The 15,529-nt window shown below is 51.4% G+C and overlaps 4 protein-coding genes across 4 annotated transcripts; 2 read left to right on the top strand and 2 right to left on the bottom strand.

Moving 5' to 3' along the window:
* Position 1: 1 nt before the first annotated feature.
* Positions 2-1,412, bottom strand: BO87DRAFT_377503 (alkene reductase). The gene has a single exon (XM_025623572.1). It carries the CDS (start codon positions 1,207-1,209, stop codon positions 100-102), a length of 1,110 nt encoding a protein of 369 aa, XP_025478820.1. The 5' UTR covers positions 1,210-1,412; the 3' UTR covers positions 2-99.
* A 5,250-nt stretch (positions 1,413-6,662) lies between these two features.
* Positions 6,663-8,053, top strand: BO87DRAFT_377505 (uncharacterized protein). The gene is made up of 2 exons (XM_025623573.1): positions 6,663-7,308; positions 7,396-8,053. The coding sequence occupies exons 1-2, from the start codon at positions 6,823-6,825 to the stop codon at positions 7,852-7,854; spliced, it is 945 nt and encodes a 314-aa protein (XP_025478821.1). The 5' UTR covers positions 6,663-6,822; the 3' UTR covers positions 7,855-8,053.
* A 684-nt stretch (positions 8,054-8,737) lies between these two features.
* On the top strand, positions 8,738-11,474 carry BO87DRAFT_87455 (putative chromatin assembly factor 1 subunit B). Its single transcript, XM_025629643.1, has 6 exons — positions 8,738-8,949; positions 9,018-9,033; positions 9,114-9,216; positions 9,283-9,519; positions 9,580-10,663; positions 10,718-11,474. The coding sequence occupies exons 1-6, from the start codon at positions 8,846-8,848 to the stop codon at positions 11,334-11,336; spliced, it is 2,163 nt and encodes a 720-aa protein (XP_025478822.1). The 5' UTR covers positions 8,738-8,845; the 3' UTR covers positions 11,337-11,474.
* A 1,031-nt stretch (positions 11,475-12,505) lies between these two features.
* BO87DRAFT_310708 (trehalose-6-phosphate synthase) lies at positions 12,506-15,408 on the bottom strand (the record flags this gene model as incomplete). The annotated part of the gene is made up of 3 exons (XM_025619515.1): positions 12,506-13,936; positions 13,994-15,329; positions 15,386-15,408. The coding sequence occupies 3 exons, from the start codon at positions 15,406-15,408 to the stop codon at positions 12,506-12,508; spliced, it is 2,790 nt and encodes a 929-aa protein (XP_025478823.1).
* Between the last annotated feature and the right edge of the window lie 121 nt (positions 15,409-15,529).

Below are 15,529 nucleotides of genomic sequence, written 5' to 3' on the forward strand. Positions count from 1 at the left end.
TGTCATGTCTATTATGATATATACAAATGAAATCAATATACTATATGCAAGCGCTCAACGATCATGCCACAAAAGTTTGAATCACAATCTCAGACGCGATCAAGCAGCAACCTTGATGGCCTTGAACTCTTCGCTGAAGTCATAATCAACGTAACCCTTGGGGTCCTTGGGCAAGTAGAAGACCTCTCTCTGGTAAGGGCGGAGAGGAACATTGTTCTGGATCATGAACGGCAGGTCGGGGTTCGCCGTCCAGGGGCGGCCAATTCCAACAAGGACCTCGTGGTCCTTGTACTGCACATCAACCGCCTCCTTTGCCGAATCAGCCTTGTAGCCACCGGCAACAACGAGAGGGCTAGCGTCGCGGTACGCCTTAACAAAGAAATCCAGAGAATCGTCCTCCGAAGCCAGCCTCTCAGCATTTCCGGCGATGCGTGGCTCGACAAGATGCACAAAGGCCAGCTTGAACTCGGCGGTCTTCTCAGCCAGGTGTGTGAACTGAGCAATGCGATCATCCATGCGCATACCCTGGAAAGTACTGAAAGGGCTGTAGCGGATAGCAGTGCGGTCCGCGCCAATAGCATCAGACACAGCACGGATAACCTCAAGAGCGAATCTGGAACGGTTCTCAACGCTTCCACCCCAGGCATCGGTACGCTTGTTAACGGTGTCCTGGATAAACTGATCAATAAAGTACCCGTTGGCACCGTGAATCTCGACACCGTCAAATCCAGCGGCAATGGCATTCTTCGCTGCCTGCGCATAGTCGGCAATGTACTGGTGGATCTCCGCCTCGGTCAATTCGCGAGGAACGGGGCCATCGTCGAGAGCAACAGGGCTACTAGACACGACGTCATAATTGCCGTTGGCCTTCAGGAATTGCGGGTTGGCGACGCGACCCAGGGCCCAGAGCTGCATGTAGATGTACGAGCCCTTCTTGTGAACGGCGTCGGTCACCTTGCGCCACTGCGCAATCTGCGCATCGTTCCAGATGCCGGGAACATTAGGGAATCCGCCAGCATTGGGTGCAATGATGGTGGCTTCGGTGATCAAGAGGGTTCCGGGGACAGCAGCACGCTGCTCGTAGTGCTGCGTCACAAGGTCAAGGGGGACGTGGTTGTCGTCGACCCGGAATCGGGTCATGGGAGCCATGGCGAGACGATGGGCCAGGGGCATGCGGCCGACCTGGATGGGGGAGAACAACTTGGTCATGATGATGCTGGTGATGGTCTATATGAACGACTGTTCTATATGAGAAAGGTTTGTATATTGATACAGAAGAGAAGAGAGGAATGAGGAGATGAAAGCTGTTACTTATATATCCCCAAAGACAGGGCCACACTGGCTCCATATTTATTCTGGAAACAACTACTAATCCCCTGTGGCACGCCATAACCATACAAGGGGTCAAAGGGGAAAGGGAAAAAAAAGAAGAAAAAAAAAATTAATGGAACCAGATGGAGAGAAGATCCACACCTTGGATTTATAATCAGGGAGACGATATGGGAATGTAGCGTAGCATCGCTGCGATTACATACAATTCGAGGGATTGAAACAAAGTCAAATCTACATTTAGTTAGGCAAAAATCCTTCGAGAATATATCCTAATCTATCATCAACGAGATTGAACTATTTCCCGGAGTTGACATTGACATTGATACAACGAAGGAAGAAGACCCTGCATGAACTTCTCTTTTTCTCTCCACGGATCCATCGGCACATTCTGATCCGAACCAAACACAAGAGCAACACACAGCATTATATTGATCATATGGACCCCTTTCTACGTATCTAGTTTTCAGACATACATACCGTATCGAAAACATAGAATCGTAGTATAGAAGATAGATAGAAACACCAACTACCCAAAAATCCCATCTATCAATTGCTAATCTACACATAAGCACTAACCAGACTCAGACTAAACATTACTAGACAAAAGAAACAATTCCTGCAGAATTTCTTCTCAGCCCCACATATGGTTGAATTTGCGGGTGGCGGCCACATGGATGGGCTTACGTTAGCTGACAAATGCAACAACCTAACTAACCTTACTTTGTAGCTACGTACTAAGTACTCTGCCGGATTTACGGGCGGAGACCGGTTGTTCCCTTCGCTCGGTCTTTGCTTAGGCCGAGGAGGGTGGAAATGATAAGTTATTTGCGGGTTGCTTAGTTATAGGTGTTTATCTTAGTTTGATTAATTTATTATCTTGTGGGGGTTTGAGGTGATGATGGTGATGACGATGAGGATGTAATTGTTGGTAAGTGGTGGTATCTACTAGTCTAGGTGATTGATTACTTTATTGTTTATTGTGCTGTAGTTTGTATGGTGGTGATGTATGGCTTAGTGAGATACGGAAAGCTGGATGTATCTATCCATCATCATTTGATCCCATTATCCTTATTCTGATTCATTCCTATCCAACTAGCAAAGAACATGACCCTCACTCCGTAGACAACAATGCCGGGGGTATTTATTCGAAACAAAACAGACACAGACACAGACACAGCTTTACAATCATCACACAAACGAACATATGAATAAAGAGGTTAGACAAGTACTCATATCGAGTTATCAATAAATCAACTCTCAAGTCTCCGCGCAGTAGCCTCGAGCTGTGCGTTGAATGACTTGATCTGATGTAACAGACCGCCTTGAGCTCCGGGGGCGATGGAGCTCACGTTCTCCGCAACGTTACGGACAAGGAACTCCAGTCCGGCTGTGGAGGAAGGTTCGGGGTTCTGGGAGGTAGATTCGTCGACGGGGCGATTGCGGCTGCGCTCGAGGGCGAGATCCAGACTGTGGAGGGAGTTGTTGATGGTTGAGCGGGCCTAGTGGAGAGTTTGTTAGCAATGCTTAGGGTATATCTGGTAATCTGCTTGCTTGCTTACCATTTTGGCATTCTCTTCCTCACTGTGCTTCCTCCGTACGGCGTCCATTTGCAATGCCACTTCTTCTCGTTCCTTCCGGACTCGGTATAGGCGGCTCCGTAGGTCCATCATTTCCCGTTTGGATTTCTTGATTTGGCGTCCGAGGACAAAGTTACTGTCGAGCATCTCGCTCAGTTCGAAAAGACGGCCCTCAAGTTCCGTGCCGTAGGCCTCGACGGCCTTCTTCTTGCGTGTCCATTCTGCACGCCGGGAGGCGTTGCCTTCATTGGCGATCCCGTTCTTGAGTGTTGCAAGCGTCTTTTCTAATGTCTCGCGGCAGATCTGGCTTAGTACGTCTGCTGCGTTGACGCCGCCTCGGCTCACAAGCTTGGCCTTCTCTTTCGCTGCGACTCCCTCGGCTGGCTCCTCTTCTTCGTCCGATGATCCCTCTGGTTCGGGTCCTTCTCCAAGTATAGCGGCGTTCACGAAGCGATGGACAGTTACTGGCACTGTTTCTCCCCGAGGCTGTCTGGGCTTGCGCTTCTTAGGTGGAGGTGCTTCTTCGGCGGGCTCCGCCGGCTCTGCTTGTGCTGTAGCTTCTTCATCCGGAGCCTGTGTTGTCTCAGCATTCTCCTTTGACGCCGGTTTACGGCCGCGAGCACGTTTGGCAGGCCTGGACGGTTCGGGTTCTGCTGGAGGCTCCGGCTGTGGTTCTTCTTCGGCCTCTGGTACAGGTTCCGGCTCGACTGCCTCAGCTTGCGCTGCATCGTTCTCTTTCCTTGACAGCGGTCTCCTGCCACGACCACGTTTGGCAGGCTTAGAAGATTCTGTTGGTTGGGCCGATTGTATTTCTGTTTCAGGTTCAGCCTGCTCGGTTTGTGCTGGTATCTCTTCGTTCGGAGCCTGTGTTTCATCAACTGTAGTCTCTGGCAATGGTTTCCTGCCGCGACCACGTCTGCCAGGCCTTGATGGTATGGGTTCTGTCGGTGCCTCCGGCTGTAGATCTGTTTCGGGTTCTGGGACGGCCTTGGACTTTGGCTCAGGCTCAGGCTCCTGCTCTTCCGGCTGCTGCGCCTCTTGCTCAGGCAGAGGCACTTCTTCCTGAATATCCTGTGATCGTGCCGGTTTTCTTCCGGGGCGTCCAGCGCGCGTCGGCTTCTTGTCCACCGTAGGTCTTGGCAGCCGTGATTGCCGACTTCCCTTGTTGGCCACAATATCGTCCTTTGGCTGGGATGAAATATTCACGCCAGTGTCATCGGCGGGTTCTTCTTCTATTGTAGGAATGTCGGGCGTAGGCTCCTGGCCCTTCGCGATACGTCCACGAAGCCTCTTTCGCTCCATACCCTGGGCCGGGGCGCTTTCTGCTGAGCCGGCTCTGGCCAGTCTAGACTGTTTGGCAGTTGTTGACTGCGGTTGAACGGATGCTGCACGTTGGCCTCTCGTTCGTTTGGCTCTTGGAGGTGTTGGAGACTTTGTCTGTGCTGTAGTAGCATGAGGCTCGGCCGCTTTCTCGATGCCGTTCGTCTCTTCGGGTTCGACAGCATCTTGAGACTCAGCTGCCTCTTGAGGTTCGGTAGCAATTGGAGATCTGGTGGCTTCAGCCTCGCTAACAATGTGTTGTTGTGTGGTATCGCTTGCAGTGGTAGTCTGCTCTTCGCTGGGTATTTGCGCTGCGGGTATCTGCGCTTCACTAGTAGCCTGAGGCTCGGTGTTATCCTGTGCAGTGTCATCTTTGCTTCCGGTAGCCTCAGGCGCAGTAGGTTTTGGTGACGCTGTGACTGGTGGTTTCCCATTCGGTGATATATCCATTGCTTCTGATACCTGCGAATCTCCTACATTTGTTACCTTGGGGCTCACGGCGTTTTGCGGAGAGCCCCGCGGAGAGCGACGCGGGGAACGGCGCGAAGAAGCTTCACTATCCTGAGATGTACGTCTCTTGCGCTTGTCTCTTGTTTTCTCGCCTGGCGGAGAAGACGTCGCTTTCGCTTGGGGTTCTTGTTGAGATTCCGGCGGCGGTTCCGTGGCATGGTCAGGTCCTACAGGCTCTGCTGACTGCGGTGGTTGTATTTGTGCGGGATCCTCCTGTACAACAGGTGTAGTAGACGGTACCCCTTGAGGATGTTGTGTGCCATTGGTAATAGGTGGACTCGTCGGTTTGGGAGGCGACTGGGTAGCAGCAATTGATTCGACGCCATTGTTGAGTGGCTGCGAACTCTCTTCAGTCCGCGCGCTGAATGATATTGTCGAAGATCTTCTAGGATGATCTTTGGCCTATTAGCATCCTGTAGCACATCATATTATCTAATTACACACCAAGTTTCCTAATCTTGCGACTAGGACCGACTTCCGGCGGATCTTCCGTAGGTAGATCGTAAGGCGACGGACGCGGCGGGAGTTTGTTGCGCGCGCTTCCTGGTGTTCGGCGAATATGCCCCTCTTGCGATGACAGCTTTCTCTCCGGCGATATATGGGAAGGTTGTGTAATCTCCGGTTCCGTTGCTAATACCGGCGCCGTCGCGTTTACAGCGGTATCTGTTGTCGAGGCCGGTGGTGGTGCAGGAGGGAACAGCGAAATACCGACATTGTCCGGTCGCGACGTGGATTGAGACGGTTCATCGGAGGCAGTGGGCAGGCCAAAGGAAAACCCAAAGTCTATCGCCTTGGTCTTACGTGACCTATTAGACAGTCACAGCGTTAGCAAAATCGGGGTCTGGGCGATTTCGTCGCGGGGTTCGGATGGTGATGCGCGTACGCTGCTCCGCGCTGCCGCATTTGCAGCCGCTCCTCTCGATCTGGATAGTCGGAATACAATTAGCATTGGCGCAAGCACGGAGGTTTGATGGAAACATACTGGAAGCCATGGTTGAGAGGCGGCGCTCCTGGCGAGCTTAACGCGCCAAACCTCACGCGAAGGGGAAGATAATGGAGGGAGAATATGACGGGCGATGGTGGATGGATGGAGAGGAGCTGTGATGATGGAGCGATGCCGCCCGCCGGGATGGCCAATGGTGGGTTGGCGATGCTCCCGCCATGTGGGTGCCCGTGAACAACCGCAGTCTATGTTTACATTTTATTTCTTTTGGGAAGAAGTTGTTTAAAGCTTATCGTCATATGTCCTGGGTACGAACAAGCGATACATACAGATATATTTCACGGACATAGATCTCCCCTATTTCCAGGAAAACATTGTGATACGATGGCTCTTTTGCTCGAGACTACTTGATCAGTAAGTACACTGAGTTAGCAGACTAGTAAATCTGACGGACTTGTGGTTATACACCCGACAACACATATTATGAAAAAAAAAAAAAAAAAAAAAAAAAAAAAAAAAATGAATGTGTGATTTGAGATGGATTTATGCAACTTTGACCCTTGTCGCTGTCAACTGCGTTTCTGTGGCAAGTATCATGAAGTCAAGTTCTGACACTGGTTTCTTTCACATTCAACAAGCTGTAAGTTATATATAAATGTCGGGTAACAGTTGATTCGCCAAAGTACAGATCTCGAAATGCTCCAGTATCATGGATGGAACCAACAGTTATTCACAGCCAGTAGTATTGTCATGAAAAGATGACTTAAAAATACTATTAACACCAGATGGCATTTTCGTCTCCTTCTCAAAGTTTGACTCTCTTTTTCATACCATCATGTCTACTGTATACTGTCGAAAGCATTCGCCAAGACGCGATATATGATAGATAGATCAAGGTATTGGCAATGCCTCGGGTTCGAACCCCGGCTCGATCTTTGGCCTTTTCCTCTCTGGGCTGCACTTTAGACCAAAGCGGTATGGCGGTCGGTCAAGTGCCTTTGCAGTCGATCGGTCTCCGCATGCTCCAGCCAGTTCTTCTTCATATGTTCCTCAATACTACTCGCACCCTTTAACCGCGCATTCTGCCTATCAATTGGACAATTACTCTTCCGAAAAAGAACCCTTTGCTGCACTCACACCATGGGCTGGTTTTGGGGTGGCTCAAACAAGGACGACCCGGTCAAAAAGCTTGACCCGGGTTTGCGAGAATACCTCGAGCATGAAGCTCCAGAGAAATACGTTCCAACCACCTCAGTCCCCTCGTCGCAGGACCCCTCCAAGACGGTGCCCCAAGATACGAAGCCAGCTGTCAGCGCCGAACCTTCCGAACCCGCCCTTCCCTCCGCTTCTCTATTCCAAGATGGCCGTTACGCGCATCTCTGGAAGACCTACAAGCCGCCCCAGGAAAAGGAAGCGACGGAACAGAAGACTGCAGAGCGAGTGATTGAGAAGTACAAGCAGCGCGGTGATACCGTGCACCGGGCAGCGATGGAAAACTGCGCCCTGGAGCATGAGGACTTGACCTACTGCTTCCAGACTGGCAATTGGGAGAAACGATTGCGCGCCCGTGTGACTCTGTGCTCTGAGGAGAACGCTAAGTTCTCTCGTTGTTTTACCACGCAGGCTGTAAGTGCAGGCGCAGTTAAACCGGCTCTTTTCTTTTCCTGCGACGTCTGAGCCGTTGTCGGTCGGTATATGCTGACAATCATCCAGAAATTCCTCCAGGCCCTAGGATACGCTTCCTCCTTCAACTGGGACGAGGAAAGGGAAGAACGGATTCAGATGCACGCCGATAAACTCTACCATCAGATGCTTGACTACGAGAAACGGGTCGAAGAAGCGCAGAAAGCCGGACAGGAGGCCCCACCTCTCACCTCTCTTTTCAACCCCAAGGCAGAGGCACCGCAGACACCGGCCAACACACCAGGAGCCCTGGAGATTCCTGGAGGTGAGACGATTCCGGCAGGATTGAAACCGTCCAAACCGTTGGCACAGCTTACTCCACATGAACGAGAATTGGAGATCCGAGCACACAATGCGCAACTGGAGCAACAGAAATTGTACGTACAGGAGGCATCGCCTTTTATGCAGACACACGAGGACGCACGGCAAAAGCGCAGAGAGAAGGCCGTCAGTTGGTTCGGCGAGACGATTGGCCGTTGGGTTACATAAAGCATAGGCGTGGTGCTTCCATTATGGACTGGATCTTTCTCTTCTCTTGTGTATGATTACCCCATTTGTCACCCCCTCCAGTAGGAGTTATGATTTAGAAGCGAGTCTGCGACAATCGACGTTGTTACGCATGGACATGCAGGGCCACGGATTTCCAGGGTGCTTTTTTACCCTTCCAATAGGAATGCAAGGAAAAGCCAATGAAAGTGAATAAACCTAAAGTAAACGCAGGAGAGCGATCCCTCAGGTACCATCGCTGGGGATAGATATACTTGCTTGCTTATACACCTTTTGAGCTAGGAGGGATTGATCTGCAACAAACCATGAGCAGAATCATATATCTAGTTCACGTAGAAAAGCGACCGTTTGGTATGTTCAAGACATGCATAAAGACAGGAGACAAACCTCTGTACCAAAAATGTAGAACATTGTAACCACGGGAAGTAGTTGAAATGCTGATCGATTGCATCTCCAGGAAAGATGCTGACGGTCAGGGCGGCTGTCATTCGCCGGGCGCGTTGAACGCCAGAGCGACACGAGGAAGCGAAACCAACACGGGAAGCATCGACATCACCACTACGACCCTTTGGCTCTCTGTCGCTGGGCCCTCTTTTTTTCCTCTTCCCATTCAACTTTCCTCAATACAACTTGGTGACTACTCACTCCCTGGCTACCTTCACCGGATCTATCCCTTTCTTCTGCCTCCCCACTGGAATCCTCCGTCCCTCCACTGGTTGTGCTCCGCGGCACCTGATTAATTGCTTGATCGATTGATTGATTCCTCTCGTTGCTCCAAAGCAATAAATTAACCTTCTCTACGAACGGCTCCCTCCTCCGATCATTACCCATTCTCGCTCTCTCTTGCTGTGGCGATCTCACACCCTTTTCATTGCCAACATTCAATATTATCAAGCTCTTCCCCTGCACGCAAGAAGAGCTGTAGTCTTCTCCGTTACTCCCCAGGGGCCCTCATTGAGCTGCCGTGCTCACCATGAAGGCCACCCCGTTGCTCATCTCGTGGCACAACGACAATGCCCCCATCTACTCGGTCCATTTCGACCCCAATGGCAAAGGTCGTCTGGCCACGGCTGGCAAGTATGCTATTCCACTCTTTGTGTTAATTCGAGTCCTGGGTCTATGGTGCTAACGCTTCTCCTCCCTAGTGATAACAACGTCCGAGTACGAAACCCCCTCACCAGACCTCCTCCCCCTCATTACTCCTCCTCTCGGCCTTTTCTCTGACAAACACACAACCATAGCTATGGAAAGTGGAGACAACTGGCGAAGAACGAAAAGTGACCTACCTGAGCACACTGATTAAACACACCCAAGCCGTCAATGTGGTCCGTTTCAGTCCTAAAGGTAGATATCTCCTCGACCCGTATACCCGATCTTGTCTCTGACTGTTCGTCTTTGTCAATGTTTCAGGCGAGATGCTGGCATCTGCCGGAGATGATGGCAATGTGTTACTCTGGGTCCCATCGGAATTGCAAACACAATCGGGCCTGGGTGAAGATCGTTCGGACGACAAGGAAACATGGCGCGTAAAGCACATGTGTCGATCTTCTGGTGCAGAGATCTATGATCTCGCCTGGTCACCGGATGGCGTGTTCATCATCACAGGGAGCATGGACAATATTGCTCGGATCTATAATGCTCAGACAGGTGAGCTTCCTCTCTCAGAATCTCTCGAGGAGTACCTTTAGCTGACGACGAAAAACCTAGGTCAAATGGTACGCCAGATTGCTGAGCACTCTCATTATGTCCAAGGTGTAGCTTGGGATCCTCTGAATGAGTTCGTGGCGACACAGTCGTCAGATCGCTCTGTCCATATCTACAGCTTGAAAACAAAGGACGGTCAATTCACCCTCACCTCCCATGGGAAATTCCTCAAGATGGATCTCCCTGCCAAACGCATCTCCTCCAGTAGCCCAGCCCCGCCAGATCCTTCTATTCGCTCCCAACCCGCAGCACCGAGCTCCGCTGCTGCTGCTATTGTGTCCCCTGCCCCTTCTACCCCGGGCACACCGATGACCTCAAATCTGCCTATGGACCCTCCACCGGTGTCTCACAGCCGACGCTCATCCTTCGGCTCATCTCCCTCGATCCGTCGATCGGCATCCCCAGCGCCATCCTTGCCATTGCCTGCAGTCAAGCCACTGGAAGTACCCTCGCCAGGTCTGCTGGGTGGACTTGGCGTGAAGAATGCCAATATATATGCGAATGAAACCTTCACCTCATTCTTCCGGAGGCTGACATTTGCCCCCGATGGTAGCTTGCTATTCACGCCCGCAGGCCAATACAAAACTTCGCATGTGTCTGCTACGGATCCGACCAAGACGACAGATGAGATCACCAACACTGTCTACATCTACACTCGTGCAGGCTTCAACAAGCCTCCCATCTCCCATCTTCCAGGCCACAAGAAGCCCTCTGTGGCAGTGAAATGCTCCCCCGTGTTTTACACGCTTCGGCAGGGTCCCCAGCCTGCGAAGCATATCACATTAGATACCTCGTCAACGGAGGAATCTTTCTCTTCTCTTCCCGAGCCGGTAGTAAGCTCTACAGGGGACAATGCTTCCATGGAACCCCCAACGTCGGCGCCAAACGACCAAGCGAAGAATAACTCGACTCCCAAGGCCACGGATCGAGCAGTAAGCCAGAGTCCTGCACCTGTATTCACGTTACCTTACCGGATCGTGTATGCTGTGGCGACCCAGGATGGGGTCATGGTATATGATACCCAGCAACAGACACCGATTTGTGTCGTTAGCAATTTGCACTTTGCCACATTCACCGACTTGACATGGTAAGTTCAGTATCAGAAACAGGATCACTTACCGGTGTACTAAGTGCTCTCCAGGTCAAACGACGGATTGACTTTGATGATGAGTTCATCAGACGGGTTCTGTTCGACCCTCGCGTTTTCCCCGGGTGAATTGGGCCAACCATACGTTGCTCCGGCATCAGCGGCTCAACAGGCAGGAGCTGCCGTTTCATCCGCCAATAACACGCCTCTCCCCACGCCCGTCACTGCCAAACCAAGCTCAGCGGTTCAAGCGAATTCGACCCAGGCACCTCCCGCAAGTCCGGCACGGTCCAACTCTGTCTCTTCGGTTACGACACAGTCTGGTAGCTCGAGGCTCATCAATAACCCGACGCCCACGCTGGGATCTGTGCCGCTGGTGACAGCAACCCATTCAGCCCAGCCTCCGACACTTCCGCTCACTACCCCGCCGCAGACCCCCATGTCCGCGGCCTCCCAAAGTGGGACAAACTATGTCAGCAACAGTGTTCTAGGCAAACGAGCCGGTGAATCTGAGAAGGAGGACGACAAAGATCAGAGCGCCGCTCCGCAGGCACAACAGCAGAGTCAGCAACAGCCGAAGAAGAGACGGGTTGCACCGACCCTGATATCAGCCGGCACCAATCCGTCTGCTACATTGCGTGACGAGCCACCCAATGCTGACGTGGGCGGTTAAATCTCGCCTGACAAAGACATACCTTATCTGGTCGTCCAAGTGTAACTATTATCTGCTATTCCTCATCGCTCCCCCCACCTCTTCTTTTTTATCCGTGTAATGTCAAACGCGGGCCCGGATGATCTGGTTGCTACGATTATTATCATTATTATTCCCTTGCTGATGATTTACGTCCCCTTTCATTTCCGTCTTTTTAACTTTGCTTTTTCCTTCATCCCGATGGGTCTCGGTTCCTTCCTGGAAATCCCGGTAGAGTTTACCCACGCGTTCCGGTCATGCATGCATGCATTCATTTCTCCCTCTATTTCTTCTGGCGCATTCACTGTAACCTTGCAACCCCATCCCCTCATCCGTCTTATTCTCACCTTTACTACTTTTTGGCTCAACTCACGTGGGGAGGGGCTCGGATTACTCCATGTATTTACTCATTTCGCTTTTTTTTCCCCATAGCCACAACCCTTGTCTACTTTGGTGTTTTTCATGGTTACTGTTTACTTTTTTCATAGTCGCGAGTACCCCCCTTTCCCCCCTTTGATTCTGTTTTTCTCCAGGGGTTTCATCTTATCTTGCAAAGGCAGTGGTTGCATTGTTCATTGACTGACTATTGACTCTGGCCATGGCTGCGCTGCGGGGGGAGGTAAGATCCATAGGTAACTAACTGACTGATTAGTTAGTAGGTAAGGTAGGAAACTCGTCTGGTTGTTTTTGGAATAGATCATCATCAATCAATCAATACAACCATCAATCAGATCTAGTGTTCCTTCTATCTTGATTACTATCTTATCAGTTGTGTAACGATGTTTGTAGTACAGAGGAAGGAACTATTTTACGGTATTGAATATCAAATATCCATTCTTAAAGTACACTAAGAATATATTGGTAAGGGAAGGATGGTATAATATAATTATCGTGTATCGAGGTAGGGGTTTTCCTTCCGATGGACACATTATGGATCATTCGCCGTGACACGTTATATCATACTTAGGAAAGAGGTAGCTAGACATGTGAGAAGAAGAGAAGATAAGGGCAGAGGGAAAGAAGAGAGATAACAGTAGAATGGAATGAGGGGTCAGAGGATGGATGGATGGATGCTACATGTTCACTTGGGAAGGAATGGAGTAAGGATGGAGTAATGAAAGAATGGAGGGAGGGGTGAAAGGGCGAGAGGGTCAGTCATGGCTTTCTCCATTGACGCCATTTACTTCGGGGTGGTGACCATTTGCAAGCCCGTTAGTAACCTCAGCGGAGTGCTCGTTGGTGTGTCCGTTAGACATTCCGTTTGTCATCGGCTGAGAAGTAAAAGCGTCTACAATATCGGCCATGCTCATGTCACCGGGAGGCACGGCTTTGGCCTCCGTGGCGTGAGAGCCCACGGTCAGGGTGGTCACGCTGGGGATCATCTGTTCAGCATGCAGGCGATTAGCCCAGCGGAAAAGGGCTTCGTCGCCGCGCGCACCTCCGGCGACGAACACGAAATCCGGCGTGCGGGGTAACTGCCGCAGGACGGATTCGGCTGCTTTGGCCTTGGACACGTCCAGAGGCTCGACACTCACTGCGCCCTGGCTGAGGACCACGCGGATGGCTTCGCTTCCCCGTGTGCCGTTGATCTGATCTGCTAGGCTCGAGGCCTGGCGCCCGGCGATCTCCGGATCATGCGCATGCTCGTAGCAGAAGTTCATGAGACAACGACGCTCTTCCATCTCACTTCCTTCAGTTCGTTCATGGTAATACTGGATCACTTTGCGGATGCCGTTCCGCCAGTCCTTAGCCTTTTCCATGTCTACCAGCGTTTTCCATGTGTTTGAGCCGACTTCGCGCTTGAAACAGCCATTCTCGGCGATCAACCCCACCTTGGTAGAGAGTGCCTCCAAGGCTGAGTCAAGCTGCTCCGGACTCTTGCTGCTCGTCACATAAACAATATTCTGGGGATCTGCTAGCAAGCGCTCGAGCAGAGCGATTAGGTCAGTTGAAGATCCGTTTTGAGGAGCAATGATGCCGTCGTCTTCCAAGACGAAAAGGCGTGAGCTGGAATTGTCATACGCCTCCTTCACGGCCTTGACGGACAGAAGGGACACCTGACTGAGTTCCCGAGATAGCTGCGTGCTGTGTGCATTAGTCAGAGCGGTGTGGAATGAGTTGAACCATGCGATCGCTGTGTGAGGGGTTTGCTTTTCAAGCAAGAACTGCCAGTTCCGCTCCTTCTGCTCAGGCGTCATGGAAAGCGCCTTATTAATCGCATCGGCAACCTCTTTGTAATCCCAAGGGTTAACCAGAAGTTCGTGCCCACTGAAGAGGGAAGCGCTCCCTGTAAACTCGCTCAGAATAAGAGAGCCATGACGCTGAGATGCCAGAATTCCATCCTGACAATGAATGTAATCGTGGCTACTAAGGTTCATGCCTTCCCTAAGGCTGGTGACCATGAAGATGTCCGCCACGCTCATGAGGGCCAAGAACTGGGAATAACTGATGTCCTGTCTCAGGAGTACCAGGGGCTGATGAGTCAAGCTGGAGTACACCGAGTTTATCCTCATGGCGATTTTCGATACTTGAGCTTCCAATTCAGGCAGCTCAGAAGCCGAAGCGACTTGAACAAGGACCACCTGGGCTAGTTAGTACCAAATGTATTAAACCATGCATTGTGCTTCGCCCGAACATACCTTTTCCCTCCACTTAGGGTACTTCTTCAGGAAAAGTTCATAAGCGAGAAGCTTCTGCTTGATACCACCCGGAGCATCGAGCCTGTCACGAGCAACGATCAAATGTTTTCCCTTGTATCGAGAGGTGATATTGGCGATCCAATCCTTCACATGTGTAGTCCTGCGCAGCGCGTCGAGCGATTTGACGTCAACACCGATGGGCATATTCTTCACATGGACGAATCGTCGGTCGAGTTGTACGCCATCAACGGAGACTTCCAACCTTAAAAGGCGAATGCAAGATTGAAGAAAATGATAGCAGTACTCTTCCGTTTGAAAACCAATCAGATCCGCACCGAGAAGCCCTTTCAGCAGTGCCTCTCGAGCGTTCAGGCAGCGGAAGATCTCCGACGAGGGAAATGCAGTATGCATGAAGAAGCCGATTTCTGCCTTTGGCAGCCTCTCCCGGAGCATTCCCGGAAGAAGCAGGAGGTGATAGTCATGTACCCAGATGCTGTCACCAGGACGCCAGTATGCAGCAATGATTTTTGCGAATGCCTCGTTGACTTTGACATACTGCTTCCAGGAGTAATCGTCGTACTCCGTGTGTCGCGGGCTTTCCTGCATCTGATAGTGGAAAGCAGGCCACAGGACAGCCCGGCAGAAGTGGGTGTAATGACCTTCGAATTCGCTGTCGCGGACAAACACAGCAAGCGACTCGTACTCATCTTCCAGCGTCTCGAAGATACTGGCACGCGTGCCGTCTCTCAATGAGTCCGTAGGCATACCCAATGTGCCCACCCACATCTTGTCCGTCAACATGCCTGCTTCTTCGGCAGCATTGATGGCGTTCCGCAAGCCACCATTGCCCTGTTCAGCTGCCTTGACAACCCAGTCAAGCTCAGAGAGCAAAGCACGGGGACTCCCGTGTTCTTCTTCTGAGCTCAATACATCTACAGGTCCATCCAGATAGGGCGGGTTGTCCACATCATCCCCTGGCCCAGGACGGCTCAGGATGGAGGGACCCGGGTGAAGAGAAGTCTTTAAGCGCGGCTGATTGAACTTACGGCTCTGGCCCCAGGAAACGGTACGAGGTTCGCTAGGGCCTGGGCCGTTGGGATCATCTGCAGCCGGAATCTCACCTGCAGCGCGCGAGACATAGGGCTTGAAGATCCTTTCATCGTCGGTGGTGGCGCCAGGAGTTAGCGACAGACTTATGCTCTTGGAATGGTGCTTCCTGTTGGTGTCTGCTAGTCGCCCTATGATTCGGCCCTCTCCGCGAGAAGAGCTACTGGATGACTTGCGCCGAGCATGTCGCAACTCGGTAGCTTGAAAGTCAATGGTATAGGGGAGAAAACTGGACAGTGTGAGTGAGAACTCAATCAACTGCGAGATGAAGAAGGACAAACATACAGTGAGGCAATGAAGACCGTCATTGGGGTGAAGTGACACCGACAAAGTCTTGCCTATTGTATTGTTCAAGGGCTATTGCACGAGGAATTGAGGGGGAGCTTTGGAGGTTCTCTGGAGGAAAATGAAAGGCTGAAGTATGGAATT

Source organism: Aspergillus neoniger (genome assembly GCF_003184625.1).
Source record: "Aspergillus neoniger CBS 115656 unplaced genomic scaffold BO87scaffold_20, whole genome shotgun sequence".
Lineage (NCBI taxonomy): Eukaryota > Fungi > Ascomycota > Eurotiomycetes > Eurotiales > Aspergillaceae > Aspergillus > Aspergillus neoniger.

Excerpts from the sequence above, each read along its gene's own strand:
- BO87DRAFT_377505 (XM_025623573.1), top strand. The coding sequence starts at position 6,823 with ATGGGCTGGTTTTGGGGTGGCTCAAACAAGGACGACCCGGTCAAAAAG. Across the intron at positions 7,309-7,395 it reads GTTGTTTTACCACGCAGGCT|AAATTCCTCCAGGCCCTAGG; the intron begins GTAAGTGCAGGC and ends ACAATCATCCAG.
- BO87DRAFT_87455 (XM_025629643.1), top strand. The coding sequence starts at position 8,846 with ATGAAGGCCACCCCGTTGCTCATCTCGTGGCACAACGACAATGCCCCC. Across the intron at positions 9,520-9,579 it reads GATCTATAATGCTCAGACAG|GTCAAATGGTACGCCAGATT; the intron begins GTGAGCTTCCTC and ends CGAAAAACCTAG. Across the intron at positions 10,664-10,717 it reads ACATTCACCGACTTGACATG|GTCAAACGACGGATTGACTT; the intron begins GTAAGTTCAGTA and ends AGTGCTCTCCAG.
- BO87DRAFT_377503 (XM_025623572.1), bottom strand. The coding sequence starts at position 1,209 with ATGACCAAGTTGTTCTCCCCCATCCAGGTCGGCCGCATGCCCCTGGCC.